This window comes from Alosa alosa, chromosome 24 (genome assembly GCF_017589495.1).
Source record: "Alosa alosa isolate M-15738 ecotype Scorff River chromosome 24, AALO_Geno_1.1, whole genome shotgun sequence".
NCBI classification, from domain to species: domain Eukaryota; kingdom Metazoa; phylum Chordata; class Actinopteri; order Clupeiformes; family Clupeidae; genus Alosa; species Alosa alosa.
In genome coordinates, this window is record NC_063212.1 from 26,624,427 (window position 1) to 26,644,571 (window position 20,145).

At 42.6% G+C, this 20,145-nt stretch overlaps 1 protein-coding gene across 1 annotated transcript in view; it reads left to right on the forward strand.

Moving 5' to 3' along the window:
* Positions 1-20,145, forward strand: part of LOC125289332 (synaptopodin-2) — a 76,308-nt gene that overhangs the window by 26,009 nt on the left and 30,154 nt on the right. Inside the window, 2 exon segments of the mRNA XM_048236086.1 lie at positions 10,727-10,795; positions 10,797-10,879. Coding sequence (XP_048092043.1) covers positions 10,727-10,795; positions 10,797-10,879 — 152 coding nt within the window.

Consider the following 20,145-nt stretch of genomic DNA (forward strand, 5'->3'; position numbering starts at 1 on the left):
TCACACAGATCACTAACACACACACACACACACACACACACACACACACAGTGCACTAACACACACACTCACACCCAGCTCAGTGCTGGTTTCTTACACACACACACACACACACGCCTGGTCAGGGCAGCTCAGTGCTGGTTTCTTACACACACACACACACACACACACACGCCTGGTCAGGGCAGCTCAGTGCTGGTTTCTTACACACACACGCCTGGTCAGGGCAGCTCAGTGCTGGTTTCTCACACACACACACACACACACGCCTGGTCAGGGCAGCTTAGTGCTGGTTTCTTACACACACACGCCTGGTCAGGGCAGCTCAGTGCTGGTTTCTTACACACACACACACACACACACATGCCTACGTACCATAAAGGCCTAATTGGTGTGTTGCACTGATGTTTGTCCTTCTGTACGCTTCTCTCATCTTCACAAAAGAACATAGTGACCATTGGGAAGCTGCGCTCCCGCACCACCAGACTCACCAACAGCTTCATACACCAGGCTGTTAGGATGCTGAACTCTCTCCCCCTCCCCCCCCTCCACCCTCAGCTACATAACATCCTGGACTTTGGACCCACAATGGCTGCCTTGCACTCCCACTTGTACACTTGCACACTTTGCAACTTGTTGTTGTTGTCCTGTTGTCCTGAACACTTCTGAACACACTTCTGCTGCTCTTACATAACTTGCACCACTATGCCACATGCATACTTAGGTCAAATAGAACTACCTCAGCCTTTTATTGGCCTGACTTTTGCACTATTATATTGACTGTCTACTGTATGCACAATTGCACAATTTCAACCCAAATTTTGCTGCTCTTATTTCTTCATTATATGTGCCTTCTTATTTTTACTTTTTATATTGTTTACTTGAATGTTATGTTTGTCTGTGGACCTAATTGGTAAAATATGTCTTGTCTCCACCGTGGGATAGTGGGAAACGTAATTTCGATCTCTTTGTATGTCTTGACATGTGAAGAAATTGACAATAAAGCAGACTTTGACTTTGACTTTGGCCCTTGGTTACCTGTCTGACCTAGGCCATCTGTCCCAGATTACTCAGTTTGGCTGAGTGGCCAGATCTAGGAAAACTGTTGGTTGTTTTTATCATTTCAGAATGATGGAGACTACCATGCATGCTAGTGTTGTTACGATACCGAAATTATGACTTCGATATGATACCTGCCATAAATATCATGATGCTCGATACTGAAACGATACTAAGGCGAAATCCTAGATATCTGGAAAAGAAAGGACTCATACCTCCTCCAAGTGTATTGAGTCATTTGTGTTGAATTCGGTGCACTTTTGTAGTGTGCAGGTCAATTCTGGGTTCTAAACTTCTAAACTTACTACATAATTATTATTTTTTATAGTCAGTAAAATAGTAAACCTGTGTGATTAAATCCTTTATTGTTTGTTATAGTTCATTTACATTGTGTTGTGTTTTGGCAATAAAGTAGCTTTAAATAGCCAAACTAAGCTAGATCAAGGTCAGTGTTGAAATTACTGCATGCAAATCACTGAATGCTATGCAGAGGAGGCTAATCTTTAGGCCATCTGATGTACAGTATAGGCTACCCTAAGACTTCCCGTGTTCATGGGATTTCTTTGACAGTTGCAAAGGGAAAAATGTGAGGATAGTCTTCTTTGCGCCCAGTGTGCAAGTACAACGTTCCAACCACCCAGGTCTTCGTCAGATAGGCCTACACCAATACCTGTTGCAATATGTCTGAGTGCATTCCTACATTACGTCTATTTCTTTGATAACATGATTTGCTACCACGTAACAATAAGCCGCTATTATTATTAGGACTCAACACGCTTTAGTGGTAATATATGCTGTGGGCTTTAATTAGCGCATTTCGGGTAGCCTATCCTACATCTGGGCAATACTTATTGAACAAATTGCAGTCTACATGCCATGACAAATACAGTAGTACTGACCGAACATGAAATAGATTGTTTGGTAGTGTTGGTAATGTTATTCTGGCGTGAACATTGCGCTTTCATCACGTTAGCACGTTACAGCTTGTTATGTCTCGTCAAAATGATTAGCCTACAGCTGGTTATGCCTCGTCAAAATTCAGTGATGAAGGAAGGTTCGCTTTATCCCAGAGAACCATACTTGTTTCACTTAGGCTAGACTAAAACAGAAGAGAAGAACTTGGCACTAACCATGTAGTCGTGTTTTCTATAGCATATTCGTCAACCTGTCGTTCTTTGAACTCTTTAAAAATGTTGGGATGTCTGCGAGGTGTTTAGCCAAGTTCCATGCATAGCCTACTGCTTTTAAATGACTTTGAAACATATTTCACAAACGGGCCTCTGTGTACCTGATGGCTTGCCTTCACTATTCGCGATGTATCCAAAATAATTCCAGTCCAGATTTCACATCACCTTTTGTTTTATCCACAAGGCCGAGGACTGTCGGCAAAGAACTATGTTGACGTTACTGCGCACTCACTCACTCAGAGCTGCCTGCCTGACACGCCCACTTGCCTATATGCGTGCAAGGAGCAGAGAGCAGCAGTTCATACAGACACATAATGTTATTATTTTAATAAAGTATCGATTCTAAAAACGTTGGAAATCGTATCGTTTTTTGCGTGAAGGCATCGTGATACCTTTTTAGTATCGATACACCTTGCAACACTAATGCATGCTCTTGGGCACTTTCAATGCTGCAGAAATGCTGTGTCTGTGTGTGTGTGCGTGGATGTGTGTGTGTGTGTGTGTGTGTGTCAGGAGATGGAATCCCATGCTGTGTTCTGAAGCGCAGTGCTCCGTCCCTATGCAACAACACTGTGTTTGCTTCCATAACAAACAGCAGCATACAATTCTAGAATCACTGGTCTCCCACAACTAAACTCACACACACACCCTCACCATCCCATAACCCAACACACACACACACTCACCATCCCATAACCCAACACACACACACCCTCACCATCCCATAACCCAACACACACACACACACACTCTCACACACACACACACAAGCACGAACGCACACACACACACACACATTGGGTTAAATCTGCAGTCTGTGGGCCTTACCAGCAGGGTGTGTGTTGCTGCTGGGGTCAGTCTGGAACGTCACTCACAGTCATCCTGACAAACATTTACCCAGATCTGCCTGAAACAGCTGGAGTACACTCACACACACTCACAAACACACAGAGACACATACACACACAAACACACACTCTCACACACACACACACCATGCACACAGACACACACACACATAAATCATGCACACAGAGACACACACACATACATCATGTACACAGAGACACACACACACACACACAGACACACATACACAGACGCACGCATACATGCACACAGACGCACACGCACACACACTAAAGTGTATATATGGATTTTGTACAGCTGTGTGAGCTGTGTTTGTATGTTTGTATGGGAGAGCTGCAAGTGTGTTTGTGTACATGTGTGTGTGTTTCCTGTGTGCTGTGCTCAGGAATGAGAGGCGTGAGTTACTCTGTGTGTGTGTGTGTGTGTGTGCTGGGGATTCTGATGTCCTTATAAGGCAGGGGGGTTTGCCTGAGACGTTTCGGGAGACCTGGATTGAGTACAGAGAAGATGAAGTCATAACCGCTTCCCATTTTAGAGGGGCAGGGGGGCCGTTACCATGGAAACTCAGAGAGGCAGCCAGCCAGCACCCCTTTCCAGTGTGTGTGAGAGAGCTAGGTGTTTGTGCATGTGTGTGTGTGAGAGAGCTAGGTGAGTGTTTGTGTGTGTACATGTGTGTGCGCGTATGTGTGTGTGAGAGAGCTCAGTGTGTGTGCATGGTTGTGTGTGAGAGAGCTAGGTGTGTGTGTGTGCATGTGTGTGTGTGAGAGAGCTCAGTGTGTGTGCATGGTTGTGTGTGAGAGAACTAGGTGTGTGTGTGTCCATGTGTGTGTGTGAGAGAGCTAGGTGTCTGTGCATGTGTGTGTGTCAGAGAGCTAGGTGTCTGTGCATGGGTGTACATGTGTGTGTGTATAAAAAGCTAGGTGTGTGTACATGTGTGTGTATGAGAGAGAGCTTGGTGAGTGTGTCTTTGTGTGCATGTGTGAGTGTGTGTGCATGTGTGTACATGTGTGTGTGTGAGAGAGCTTGGTGAGTGTGTGTGTGCATGTGTGTGTGTGAGAGAGCTAGGTGAAGAGTTAAACACCTGGTACACTGGCACACTGGTCTCGGTTCTTGTGGTACATGTCTCTGTTCTTGTGGTACATGTCTGGGTTCTTGTGGTATACTGGTACATGTCTGGGTTCTTGTGGTACATGTCTCGGTTCTTGTGGTACATGTCTCTGTTGTAGTGGTACATGTCTCGGTTCTAGTGGTGCATGTCCCTGTTCTTGTGGTACATGTCTGGGTTCTTGTGGTACATGTCTCGGTTCTTGTGTTGCACTTTGACTCCACTTGCTAGAGCTTCTGTCTGAGGATCCACATGGTTCCTCTAGAGCAGAATAGAGAACCGTTCTACAGTGAGAGAACAAACCCTCAGCACCGGTTCTCTGTCAGGTTAGTGCTTTAGAACTCCTACACACCACTGACTTCATCAGCCTGCTGTTTACGATGGACTGAGTGACCTTTCAGAAGTATTAGCATTAGTGTGTCTGCTTTAGCTGTGTGTGTGTGTGTGTATGTGTTGGTGAGTGTGTGTGTCTGTGTGTGTGTGTGTCTGCTCTAGCCATGTGTGTGTGTCTGTGTGTGTGTGAGTGTGTGTCTGTGTGTGTGTGTGTGTGTGTCTGCTCTAGCCGTGTGTGTGTGTGAGTGTGTGTGTGTGTGTGTGTGTGTGAGTGAGTGTGTGTATGAGTTTGTGTGTGTGTGTGTGTGTAAGTGTCTGTGTGTGTGTGTGAGTGAGTGTATGTATGAGTGTGTGTGTCCATGTGAATATTCTAAAAGCTTTCCCCTCCTTTTTTGGGAAGTGCTGTGAGTTTCTCTGTTCGACTGTATGTGAGGAATGGCACACACACACATACACACTCATACATATGCACACACACACACACATACACACTCATACATATGCACACACACACACACATACACACAAACAGTTATACATATGCACACACACACACACACACGCACACACACACACCCACGCACACATACATACACACGCACGCACACACACTCACACACACACACACTTATACATATGTACACACTCACACACACACACACACACACAGTGTTGCTCCATATAGGGCTGTGCCCTCCTCTCGGACAGCTATACTGCACAGCATCACTGACGGGAGAATAAACTGTGTGTGTGTGTGTGTGTGTGTTTGTGTGTGTGTGTGTGTGTGTGTGTGTGTGTGTGTTTGTGTGTGTTTGTTTGTGTGTGTGTGTGTGTGTGTGTGTGTGTGTGTGTGTGTGTGTGTGTGTGTGTGTGTGTGTGTGTGTGTAGCCCTGAGCGGAATCATGATCTAGAATCACATCCACGCACACACACACACACCGTTTATTAACCAAGCAGGGCTAGACTACTGATCTAGAATCACATACACACACACTAGAGCCCAACCGATAAAGGATTTTGAAGGCCGATACCGATACAAATATTTGTTGATTTAAAAATCCGATATATCGGCCGATATATATATATTTTTTTTTTTCAGAAACGCGCAATAAAACATTAACAGATTTCCCTAACATTAGTTATTTGTAGTTATTTATGAGTATTGACTAAAATAATATGATAATGCATTTTAAAAACAAACTTGTTTATTTTTAAATAATATTGTCACAGTGGAACAGAGGAACATCAAAATATATTAAAGTTCTGATAAATAAAATGTATAAAAATAGAAACTTAAGATATGAAACTTAGTCTTTGAGTGTGCGTGTGTAATAATTAGTCCCTATTGCCTTATAAGCTACCTTATAATTACAATGTCAGCTTGCTTATCCCTTTACCTGCACTTATTTCCATCAAGCTACATCAAACCATTTTCAATCATCAGTTGCTGCCTGCCTTCTAAAACCTACTATTTAGTGATCTAAATCCATTATGTAACTCGTTTATGCTGCGGCTGAAACGGCTGCGGCTGCGACAGTCTGAAACGCACACTTGGCGTCATTGGATTTCACACAGGTGTAAAAGAAAAGCTAACTTTTATGCACAAGCTACGTTTTGCACAAGCTACGTTTGATACTTTTTCTCTATGTCTAAATATTCACTCCACGCACGTCTAACTTACATTTTACAATGCAGCGACTGTAACTACAGATATACTAGTTATAAATACAGTAATCATTACTTTATTTAGGCAGAATAAGTTCGTTGTGGTTTCCAAGCTCATTAATGTTAACGTTAGCGGTCTTCCACTGATAGTCATGGCATTAGCTAGCTTTGTGGTTAGCTAGTCTATGATGAGCCATAATTTAGCAATGGATAACGTCATACTGCAAATTGTAAAACATACGCTTTCAAAATAACAGGCCGGGGAGAGATGATACGTCTCACTGCTATAACTGTCACGATATTAAAGAAATACATCTTCAGTCACATTGTCAAAAGTTAAAAGGACAGACAGTCAACTACACTGTAACAACGTAACGTAATTACTAGCTAATTCCGCTTCACTCTCGGCTTATTTAACAGCAGCAAAACTGGACATTGTTTTCACGAATTTTGTCATGCTTATTTGAGTTAAGAGAACTGATGGGGATGTTCTTTTAATTGTTATTCAAGCAATGTATGTCTCGTGACCAACCATGAACACACTTCACTGATGATCTCACTCGCGGATAACTGGTTCTCTCTGCCCGACTCTGGCTGGATCAGCAGGTTGCAGGATGTGTGGCGCGTTATACATGAGTGTTGCCAGCAGGGACGGTGTATAGTGCCCTCTGGTGGACAAACTATACAACGCCAACACTCATAACATGGTTGAAGGGTGTTTCGTCCGTTTTTATTTTATTTTAAAATATTAATTTATCGGCCATTATAAATGCCGATACCGATAGTTTGGAAAATGCCTAATATCGGCCGATAATATCGGCCCGCCGATAAATCGGACGGGCTCTAACACACACACACCATTTATTAACCAAGCAGGGCTAGACTACTGATCTAGAATCACACACACACACGCCGTTTATTAACCAAGCAGGGCTAGACTACTGATCTAGAATCGCATACAAACACACACACTGTTTATTAACCAAGCAGGGCTACACTAATGATCTAGAATCGCATATTAACACACACACACCGTTTATGGGCTAGACTACTGATCTAGAATCACATACATACACACACACACACAGTCACAACTGACTCACTAAAACCTCTAGCAGGAAACACATGCTGATGTTATCAGGAGAAGGGACCACAAATATCAGTCCCAGGAATACGTGATCGCAAAAAACGCAACAATTAACGCAAATTCAACCATCCCCGCAAATTCTGGGCGACCTTGCAATTTTGTCCAAACAATTTTGACTAATTTTCATAGTTTCCCCGTGAAATTTCATCTACCACCACAGTCCGTAGCACAGAATATTGAGTCAGATGCCACACTCCCTTCTGCAGACACCAGAGACTGCCCTATAACTTGTTCGTTCCTCTGCAGTTTTGATGACAATACATAGAACACTAACGCTATAGGCCACCATGGTTTCATTGTTTTTTGTAGAGCCACAGCGTATTCTATGTTATAGCTATGGACACATACTATGGCTCATTTGAAAGGTGAGACTTTAAGCTCTCAGTGGGTACAAACCGTTACTGTTCCTGAGAAACCCCAAGCTAAACAGTGGCTAGTTTTCATCAAAATCCCTGTTTTCTTCCTAGAAATGGAGATATAGCGTCTTTCATGAAATATGAAGTGTTGCCTGTAAAGTTTCCTGGAAGTGATCTAGCGAGACCTGGCGAGACTGCCACCTAGTGATAAACAAATGAAAATAAATGGCCTGGTTTTGAACTGATGTGCATGCGTCACTGATTCGACCCAAAGCGGCAACCATCAAAAGCCGAGTTATGATAAAATGTCCAGATTAAATGTCCAGATCGTGCGAGTTTTCGATTGTCATCTATTTCAGTTCCATTCATCATAGAGTTCCCAAAATTGCACATAAGGTTATTAGAGTGTCTATTTTCGTAATTAAAAAAAAGCTAAAAAACACATTATTGTTAGTGTATCATTAGTGTTAATATGAATTCCAAAATATATGAATGTATTGAAACATATGACATGTTTTAGGGGGGTGACTGTCTGTTTTTGACAGTTCTACAAATTTAGATTTTTGGTCTTACTACCCTTAGTTGCCCTCAATTAAAAAAAAAAAACACCTAATAACGCCTAAAAACACTGCAATGTTTTAGAAAAGTTGCTCCGAAATCAGGCATTTTAGCAACAATCTCAAAAAAGGCAAAATCCTGGCGGGACTGGAATAGATTTGAATATCACACACATCATCACATAACACACCAGCACACACACCAGCCAGGGAACACACACGTCTCCCTGCACGCTATAAGCAAGACAGCTGTGTGTGTGTGTGTTTCATGCATGTTTGATGTGTTTATTGTTCTCTGTGTAGACATTTTATTTTGGAACCTTTCTGAAGCATCGGATAAACGTGTTTACACATTTAGTGTGTGTGTGTATTGTGTATGTGTGTGTGTGTGTGTGTGTTTACGTGCTTGTCCATCCCCTTGGCAGTTGTGGAGCTGGTAAGTGATTGGTGATTTGGCCTCCACTGTCCAGAGATGTTGAGCTGTCAGTGCTGACACGGTCCAGATGCTTTATGCTTCTCCCCTCCATCTCTCCTCTCCCCCTCTTCCTCTCCTCCCCTCCTCCATTCCTCCTCCTCTTCACTCCTTCACCCCTGTGTGTGTGTGCACATTGTCTGTGTGTGTTTCGATGCTGCTTCCTATCAGAGTCTCTTAATCCCAGAAAGAGTCGACTGTCCTCCATCTTCAGCTGTCTGTGTGTTCACTGCCATCTTGTGGTGAAATTATGTAACTAAAATGAAAACTATTTAACAGTAACGCCCTGCCTTACACACACACACACCTGTTGTCCCGTATGTATGTATGTATGTGGGTGTGTGCGTGTGTGTATGTGCGTGTATTTTGTATATGTAAGTTTGTATATCTGTGGACATATTATCGACCCAGAGTGGAATTCATCTGCTGTCCTGTGTGTGTGTGTGGTGTGTGTGTGTGTGTACGTAACTTTCTGTAACTTCTACTCTAAATATGTTACTGTAACTTCTGCCCCAAGAGGGGTAAATATATTACTGTAACTTCTGCCCCAGGGGTAAATATCTTTCTGTAACTTCTACTCCATGGGGGTAAATATATTACTGTAACCTTTGGGGGTAAATTAGTCATACTGGGTTGATATCAAGACCCTTGCTACTGTGAGAGAAACTATTCTTAGTCATACTGGGTTGCTAAATATTCATTTAACTTATTTCCCCATGGGGGGGGGGTATGCCGGTGATTTGTGGCTCAACAGGGGTGAGTCTGTGAATCACTGTAACTTGTGGCCCAGTATGTCGGCCGTTCTGGTCAGGGCCTTGGGCAAGTGACGGATCAGGGGCATTGCTGGGCAAGCGATGGGCATTGCTGGACGAAAGACACACACCTGTCACCATAAGTCCTGTGGGCATCGCCATGCAACCTGGTTTTAGAGAACGGGTACATTTAATTAATAGGTGTCACCACTGATTGAGAGCTGGTCGTAAACCTGAGAATGGCATAGAGACTTTACCTTTAAGAGAATGCAGAAGCACTGAGATAGAGACTTTACCTTTAAACCTGAGAATGCAGAAGCACTAAGATAGAGACTTTACCTTTAAACCTGAGAATGCAGAAGCACTGAGATAGAGACTATCAACATTTTACTTTATATCTAGTAATAGTGATCATGTTGTTAGTTCAGATAAGTAGGCTACCGGGTAAATTTAGTCAGAAGATCTAGAAATATAAAGTGCGGTGGAGAGCTGCTGTAACGCTAGGGAAGCGAGTGCGTTTTGGCCGCTGGTCGAGGAGCTCACCCCGCGACCAGCAGACGACTGATGATCTATCTAGCTATCTATCTATCTATCTACCTGTCTATCTATCTATCTACCTGTCTATCTATCTATCTATCTGTCTATCTATCTATCTATCTATCTACCTGTCTATCTATCTATCTATCTATCTACCTGTCTACCTGTCTAGGCTATCTCTCTCTCTATATATATATATATATATATATATATATATATATTTATCTATAATCTGCACTGTCTATATCTATAATCTACTGCTGAACAATCCCTTACTCGTCTCTCTTTACTCCTCTCTCGTTACTCTCAAGGGTCTCAAGGTGGGCTTTGGTCTGTAGCCTCCCCAAGGTGACGTAATGCAATGCATTGTGGGGGAAAGGAGAATCACTGCAAACCGCTGTAAAATAGTACTTACTTTTTCGCATTATATTCCGTTTTGTGATACCCAACAACATCAAATACAATGGTTATGTTTATTACCAACACATTCATTGGAAAATGAACCCTGCAACACGGCCTTTAATTGCCTGATTGGTTAACTAGTTGGTTGCTTGACACTGTGTGACTAAGCCCTGTACTGGGGAATTCTTCAGGTGGATCAATTTCTAAAAGTGCTGGACATTTCCTCTATTTGAGCGAGCATGTGTTCATTGATTAACTAATGCGTGTGTGTGTGTGTGTTGTAGGTGGTGGAGGGCAGCCCAGCGTGCCTAGCGGGAGTGTGTGTGGACGATGAGCTGGTGTCTCTGAACGGAAGAGCCCTGTGCTGAGCTCACACTCCTGGAGGCCATCGCTCTAGTGGAGGAGGCTACCGACTGCCTGAAGCTACTCATCAAGAGGTATTACACACACACGCACACACACACACACACACACATACACACACACCATCGCTCTAGTGGAGGAGGCTACTGACTGCCTGAAGCTACTCATCAAGAGGTATTACACACGCACGCACACACACACAACCATCGCTCTAGTGGAGGAGGCTACCGACTGCCTGAAGCTACTCATCAAGAGGTATTACACACACACGCACACACACACACAAAATCACACACACACACACCATCGCTCTAGTTGAGGAGGCTACCGACTGTCTGAAGTTACTCATTAAGAGGTATTACACACACACGCACACACACATACACAAACACACACACACGCATAAAATCACACACACAATAGGATTTGGGGGCCTAACACAGACACACGCATACACTCACACTTACACACACTCACGCATGCACACACTCACACATGCACACAAACACACACACCATGTTGCCATTAGAAAAGATGAATTGGGCCTTATCAAATGAAGTGACCTTCTGTCCCAGTCTCAGAAGGCTGACATTTAACTCTGAATATAACTCTGTTAATGGCAACACTTAACTCTGAATATAACCCTTTAACAAGGCATCTGATTATATAGAGCCCATTTACTAATGCAGCTAGCTATAGTTTATGGGTACAATTAAAACACAGCCACAATAAATGTCTCAGTGACCACAATTCTTCAATGCTGTATATTCATGACTCTGGATACTGCAGGTGTGTGTGTATGACCCATTCTCTGTGTGTGTGTGTGTGTGTGTGTGTGTGAGGAGTGTGACTTCAGCACTGACAGGGAACGCAAAATATCGTTCGTTCTTAAAGTTCTGGCAGTGTTTGGTGGGCCTATCAAGTCTATTTTTGTGGACTTTACCTTAGAATAGACGTACTCATTATTTCCCCTTGATTTAGCCTATACCATAGCTATGCCGAAAAATAATAAATCACAGGCAGCATCCAAAAACATTCAGATGGGCTATCCATCCCATAGCCTACAGACTTACTGTAGGCCTAACCTATGCCTATAAATAATTTCTTATCAAAAATATTTCTGGATACGTGCTAAACTCCTTACTTGGTTGTAGCCTAAGTTTTATCCATATGGAGATCTTCAAAGGCTTGCGCTATAATTCCAACCCTGTTTATTAGCGAACCTGTCTGTTGCTGACAAGGCCTATCTCAAATTTCCCGTTTAACTCTTCTACATAGAATAGGCTATAATTGCGCAAACATTTCAAATCCCGACTTTAAAACGACAAGTCGTGGACAGGCAAAATAGGCTACAAACAATTTCAAATCAGTTTCAGTAGCCTACGCTCACGAGCTGGCCTTCGAAGTGGCAGACGGATAGGTTACATTACAACAGCAAGACAAAATATACACATCTGGACCAAAGGTCCATTTATTAGGTTTTTTTTTTTCAAACTGCAGAAATGAAATTATTAGGCTGTTATATAGAGAACGAAAAAAAAAAACGTTATTAACCGGTTTTGTGGATTTCAGAATAACGTTTCTGTTCCGGAACAGTTGAAGACCATTTTGTTTTCGTTTCCGTTTCCGCTCCTCGTAAAATTCCGTAAGTTTTCGGTTTTCGTTCCTTGAACCGGATCGGAGCCCTGATTAAAACATGAGAATATGAATATGGTGGAAATAATGCACCCACAGAATTATCGTGTAGCACAACAACGACATTTTTAAACGAACGGACCCAACAAACTCTCTCGTGATTTCTCTCTCCTCCTCACTTGCTCCCTTCAAAATCACACACTCAAACCTGGTGTCATAGCAACGCCAAACTTTTGATTTTGTAAGCTAACTTGAAAAGATGCTGGACATGATGGAGAATGCAGTGGATAGAATAGCCTTTATCAATCTCTACTGCTCTGCCCCGCAGCTAGAAAAGCGTGTGGGAATTTTTTGGCTCTGCAAAAAAAAGCGATATCAGGAGACTTGTCTATTAGTCTAATTAATTCTAGCGAACTAACTAGACTACCCACAAGCAAAAGGCTGTGAAACAACATAAACAGCCAGTTTACACAAAATGTGCTGGCTAACATGCTAACTGGCCTATAGACCCTTTCAACAATAAAAACAAAAACAATGCTTGAACGTTCTATTGGGTTCCCAATCTACTTCCTCTGCATTAAGATAACATATGGAATGTCAAAAACGGAAGCCTTGTGGGGCCAACTATGATGCTGATAATGGAACTCTCTTGAAAGGGTCTATTGGAAATGTTATGCAAAGTTGTATGCTGAAAGGAGAATTCCGGTGTGATATTGACCTAAAGTGTGTTGAAACATGATACCGAGTGTGAACGTATAGCTCATAGCCCATCTCGGCTTGTCCCCTGCACTCAGAAATCTGGCGCTAGTTAACCGATGCTACCAACAATTTTTCGATGGGGGTGCCTCGGGCATCAGCCTAGCCATGCAAATAAATCACTGTTTTACACCATTTACGAGGCTCAAAGTAGCTCCAGACTTCATTGGTAGACTTCTGAGGGCCTTGACATTTAAAACGAGACATTGAGAACTTTGAAAAAGCTCTGGTAGTTTATTTAGAAGACGATTTATACAGACAGTACAATAATTCCGTGGCAATGCATGGATTTCAGTTGCTGCTACTGAAAGCAACTGGAATCCATGCATTTACACTGAATTATTTTTGGAATCTGATCCCTTATCATACCTGTTCATTCGTACTCGTCGCTCGACTTATTGTGACTAAATTCAAGATGGCGGCGATCGGTAAACTTCTTGAAGGTACTCAGCTGATAAAAACGTGTCACACTACTCCACCGTGTGACCTTCTGATGAAGACGGAAGTATACATCAAAACATGTCAAGGTAAAGAAAAAACATCTACCAATAAATGTGTCTGTGATAAAAGAAAAACCAAACTTATTTATCTCAAGTGTAGACACAATGAATGCAATACAAATTCTTGAAGGTACTGTCTGTATAAATCGTCTTGTAAAGGAATGACTGGCCTATGTAGTATCAGCCCATTTTATTACAAGGAAGTAGATGTGATAACAGCTCAGACAACGCTCATTGGAAGGTGCAGCAACTTCGGGTGAAATTACATGTCTGTGTTGATAGAATAGTGTTAAAAATAAAACTACACTTGCATCGCATTGCAATTGTTATATTTGTTCCCTGAAGTTAGTAGTAGGCATATAAGCAACGGCGGACTGATTTTACCTAGGCTACTACTAGGTATTCCAATTGGAGTGCGCTTGTCTGTTTACTTTTCGGCGCAGTACTAATATAATTCCGCCGCTGCTAGGAAACTAATCCCTCAAAATGTAATGCGATCATTGAAATTGCAAGGATAGAATAATGTTAGATATAAATCTATCAACACAGACATTTACATAATGCCAGTCTGGCATTATAATTTATTTGCCTCGGGTGTACTGTGGAGTGGGTAAGACTGTTTTTAGTGGCAGGCTAACACATACTGATGACTTGCGCTAGCCTAGCACCTGCAAACTGCGACTAGAAGGACTGGAGGAAACGTGTTGAAAACGGTATCCACTGATAAATATCACACTTGCTAACTTGGAAATGAGGTCCTATGTCCAAAATCCTGACACCCCTTTAAGCTTAATTCTTAGAAATGAAATGTTAGATTTAGATTACCTTTTGGATGTGGCTCAGCAGGAGCTCTACTTGTCAACAATGGCATTACGCCCATGAACGCCTACAGGAGCTGATTGACATGCTTAGCTTGCCAGCTATATCTGCTCAACTAGCATCAGACGACATGCTTAGCTTGCCAGCTAGATCTGCTCAACTAGCATCAGACGACATGCTTAGCTTGCCAGCTAGATCTGCTCAACTAGCATCAGATGACATGCTTAGCTTGCCAGCTATCGCTGCTCAACTAGCATCAGATGACATTCTTAGCTTGCCAGCTAGCTCTGCTGAACTAGCATCAGTTAATGTATCAGATGTTGAAACTGTGACTGTGGGAGAGCTCGGACGGCCTCGCTAAAGCAAAGCTGCAGATGCTATTGAAGGCCTCCTTTCAAAGGCACTACCTATAGGTCTTAAGCAAAGCTGCAGATGCTATTGAAGGCCTCCTTTCAAAGGCACTACCTATAGGTCTTAAGCAAAGCTGCAGATGCTATTGAAGGCCTCCTTTCAAATGCACTACCTGCAGGTCTTCTAGCAAACTTGTATGGTGTTTCAAGAAGAACAATGTACAGGCGAATGAAAAATGGGAAATTGAGAATGCCCCATGCTCGGTATAGAATGCCCCATGCTCGGTATAGATAGATAGATAGATAGATAGATACTTTATTGATCCCCAGGGGAAATTCAAGTGATTAAGGGGCATTCTTGATTATGTTTGCAACAAAAACGCTGTGGCTAGAAAGAGACAGATGGCTTCTAAGACCACATATGGAAAATGCATATTATTTCAATGAGGTTTTATCACTGAAAACGATTATTTCTGAAAACTTTGGCCAAAGTTGAGATGTGGGAAAACTCATGGTTTCACTTAGCCTGACGGGCCATCCTATCATTGAAATGTATAGTCTGGAATCGAACCATTCACCTCGCTTAATCCAAGGGCGGGCAGAGAATTGTCTTTCAAACTGCCTAGGCATGCAATAGGCCAGCCTTCGACCATATCCGTTATCCGGGTCGGCAAAACGTCAAATACATCCTTCTTGAAAGGAATGACTTAAGTGCATTGTGTTGCTCAACTTTAAAAAAAAAAGTCCAACTCCTCCAAAGTTGACGCCAACGCCGATTCAAACAACCGCTCTTCGTTCGCCATAGCCACCTTCCTTGTTGTTCACCGTCGCCCACGACTGTCGTTATCCTGTTAAGCCCATTTTAAGACTCTCTAACAAAATAGAGCTGTGATTGGATGGCGCCCATGGCGTCAGCCATTAGAAATCCCTATGGTTTGATACTAGACGTACAGGCTGAGCAAATTTATTTGCCGCCGCTAGGGTGCGTCTAAATTTCTAGGCTAGGTTTCACTTTCATCAAGGGAAAACAGCGTGTTGCATTGTGACCAGTGTTGGGGAAGTTACTTTTAAAAAGTAGTGTTTGCTAGTTACTCGTTACTTCTCAAAAAAGTAACCCGTTACTTTACTTAGTTACCTCTATGGAAAGTAACTTATTACCTTACTTGTTACTTTTACGTTACTTTTATGTTGCTCGTCTTTGGGCAGAACCCAATATCTGTTCTTAAATGTGTAGGCCTACATAAAGTTCTACTATGGAGGACATAACAGGTATTTCTTTTGTGCTCTTTATTATAAAAAATGCCACAAACAGAGCACTTGACAAGAAAACCTTGGGCTTATAGGCTTCAACACCACCACTAAAGCCCTATGAAACAATATCAAATAACATAGCCTCGATACATTGTGGGCATATAGTTGAACACAAAATATATGAGGGGTTATTTTATAGCCTTATACTCTTTCATTAAACAGGCGCTCCTCCGAAATTTGGTGCAAAGCTAGTGCAAATCGTATCAATAGGCTGGCAACTAACACTTACATTCCTCCCCTTAGTTTTGAGTAATGTGAATACCTCCATCCCTCAGGAGTTAGCGTTGGCTGCGTCTCACTTGCTATTATTGCTCTTAATTGCCACCAGCTTCTGTCACGTACCGTGTGGAGCTATGATTGCACTTCATGCTACTAGCCTCTGTCATGTAGGCTGCCGTGTGGAGCGTGTGCCTATTGCGCAAGCACACAGCTGAGAAAGCAGCGTTGCTGTCAAATCTGTCCCTGGGAAAAGTAACGTCGCGCCGATATGAAAAAGGAACTACGTTACGTTACCAAATTTTCAGTAGTAGCGCGTTACACTACTTTTTACTCGAAAAAGTAGTTACGTTACTGTAACTCGTTACTGTAACTCGTTACTTTGTAACGCGTTACACACAACACTGATTGTGACATGTTGTTCCCTCGTTCGTTTGAAATCTCTGATTGACCACCTGTTCGAGGGATTTGCGACAGCCTTTCCCAGCTGTTTATAACATGTTTGTAGCATATCATTGTTCAACCGAATTATTTTTAAAAACGGAGGGGATATAGGCTATCAGTTTTTTTCCTAAAAGCCTACCCTACTATGTATCTCTTAGATTTCGCTAATGAGTGTTGTTGGAGATATTGACGGCATAATAACTTACAAAAGACAAGAAAACAATGTTAAGGCATTTGTGAAGAATAAGGATGGTTAGTGTGTTCTTCCTACATCTCACGGTAAGTTTTTTCGTTGCTCTGATTGGTTAGGTCTATCCAATTGCATTCCCCCCCTGTATCGGTTGAAACACGCCCCATAATTACTCCCAATGGAGCAGTATCAATCTCATATTAAAGTGGCATGAAAAAGGGCATGAAAAAGCATGAAATTATATTTGCTGATACCTGCAGAAACCCTGATTGGCAGTGGCGTAGAGTGAGGAGTAGTGCACAGCGTGTGGACTAAGCTGGAGTTTTGGCCCAGATGATACAGGTTGGGTTTGTAGCTCATGGAGCTGGAGTTTTGGCCAGGATGATACAGGTTGGGTTTGTAGCTCATGGAGCTGGAGTTTTGGCCAGGATGATACAGGTTGGGTTTGTAGCTCATGGAGCTGGAGTTTTGGCCAGGATGATACAGGTTGGGTTTGTAGCTCATGGAGCTGGAGTTTTGGCCAGGATGATACAGGTTGGGTTTGTAGCTCATGGAGCTGGAGTTTTGGCCAGGATGATACAGGTTGGGTTTGTAGCTCGCAGAACCTGTAGCTGTCTCTGGTTCATGTAGACTCTAGCCATAAATGAATCAGGTCAGTGGGTTGTAGGTGTGTTGTCTTTTACCATCCAAATAAAAACAATTTTAGAGCTGGGTTTTTTTTACAATTTAAAGAGCATATATGTTAATGGTTTACTACTAAATGTTAATATTAAAGAGCATATATGTTAATGGTTTACTACTTTCATTGTGATGGAGATTAATGACAAAAGGCTCCACTGCACTTTTCATAACATTTTTATTAAAACAAAAAAGTTTACAGCTCATTTATTTTAAAAGGAAAAACACTGAAAAACAACACACACTGTATAACGCACAGACAGACAGACACATAAAGTATACCTCCACATCACCCAGAGACATTTTCATGTTTTTGAATTCCTACGAGAATCAGATGCTGAACAAAGTAACAGAACCAAGTGCTGAACAAGAACAGTGAAATGGCCCACACTCTATAGAAGGATTGCCAATGAGATAGAGCTATTTTCATAATGTTTTTAAATTCATCAAATGTTGTCTATAGAAGGATTGCCCATGAGATAGAGCTATTTTCATAATGTTTTTAAATTCATCAAATGTTGCTAGTTGAGCAACTAGAAAATGTTATTGTGCGACTACATGCACTTACAGTTGGAAAACAAATTGTATGAATTCCGTCACAATCATGGTATAATTTCACGTATATGATGAAGTCCTTCTTCTCGCTTGGCAGAAGGGGCTCATGTGCTGCATGGTTCTGAACAGTCAGATGCTGTGGAACCTCCTCATCACTCCAGCCATCTTGTTCTTACACATCAGCATAGAGTATGAATGTCTCATGAAAATATTATACTTAGCAATACCTTTTCGAGTTTCAGGTCCCCACAGGAACTTGCATGTTGTTCCAATTCCACAACTGGATATTCCATCTGGTCCTTGTGTTGGCTACGCAAAGACAAAAATGAAGGATCATATTAAAAGCTCCATTGTGTCGTTTCATGGGTTAATTCTTGGAGGAAATTCTCCCATTCTGTCCTCAGGGTTACATTTTTTTCATACGTTGTTTCTACGTTTGAGGAAGGTGCTCATACGTTGTTTCTAGGAAGCAGTTACACATTACAGTAAGTGTCCATTAGACATATTGCTTTACCTCTGGTTCTGAGTCACATTCCAGGATAAGCGGGATAATGGACATCACGTTCCAGACATCACGCTGTTCAACATGGAGGGCAAGAAGCTGTAGTGGCGCAATTCAGCTTTGGGCACGTTGGGCATGATATGAGGGCATCACAGGATTCAGCTTTGGGCACGTTGGGCATGATATGAGGGCATCACAGGATTCAGCTTTGGGCACGTTGGGCATGATATGAGGGCATCACAGGATTCAGCTTTGGGCATGTTGGGCATGATATGAGGGAAACTCTTGGGCATCACAGCATTGGGCATGAGGAAACTCCTGGGCATCACAGCATTGGGCATGAGGAAACTCCTGGGCATCACAGCGTTGGGCATGATATGAGGGGAAACTCCTGGGCATCACAGCGTTGGGCATGAGGAAGCTCCTGGGCATCACAGCGTTGGGCATGAGGAAACTCCTGGGCATCACAGCGTTGGGCATGAGGAAGCTCCTGGGAATCACAGGCAAGAGGCACTTTAGATGGAATTCCTCCTGTAACGGGGCCACATGGTTTCCCCCTCCAGACGCGCTTCTGATTGTACTTCCTGTGCTTCTGATTGTACTTCCTGTGCTTCTGATTGTGCTTCTTGTGCTTCTGATTGTACTTCCTGTGCTTATGATTGTACTTCCTGTGTGTCCCTCAGATTCAGGGGTACTATAGATAAATGCCTTTGTCCATTTCCACCTGTTCAAGAATGATAAATGCTATGAGAAATATTCAACAACAGTTTCAAAGGAAGGTTACATCAAAACATGTCTGAGTTTCTCTGATATTCATACCAGCTGCTTTGTACAAGAGCCAGCCTCCTGTGATCGTTTTCTTTTTTGGACAAGAGCCAGCCTCCTGTGATCGTTTTCATTTTTGGAAGCACTTTCAAATAAGGTGGAGACCTAAAAAATATGTGTGCATTATGGATTGAATTGCGATAGACAAGGTCCATTTCCTGATGAGGGACTTTGGTAGCCGCTTAGCCGCTAAGAGTGTTCTCTTGCCGAGACCTGCCTGCATATGTTGTAGGTCTTGCTCTGCTGAGGGGGTCATGTCAGAATTTTTGCTCAAAAGAAATACAGAGAAGTAGAAAGGCTTCCAGACTTTGGCCACCTTTGGTGACTTTGTGAATGCCGTAACAGCGCTGTTAGATCTCCGCGTGTGACGACCCTCACTCTTGCAGGTGTCAGTTGTGATGATTGAGGCTCAGCACAGGAACTCTTCTCACTGTATTTACTTCCCTCTGCATTCACACATAAAACACAGAGTCCATAAAGAGTCGAATGATATCAGACGATTTGCGACTGCACATCCAAATCTCCAGCAGACTGTAGTTCTGACTGCCTAGCATTGTCT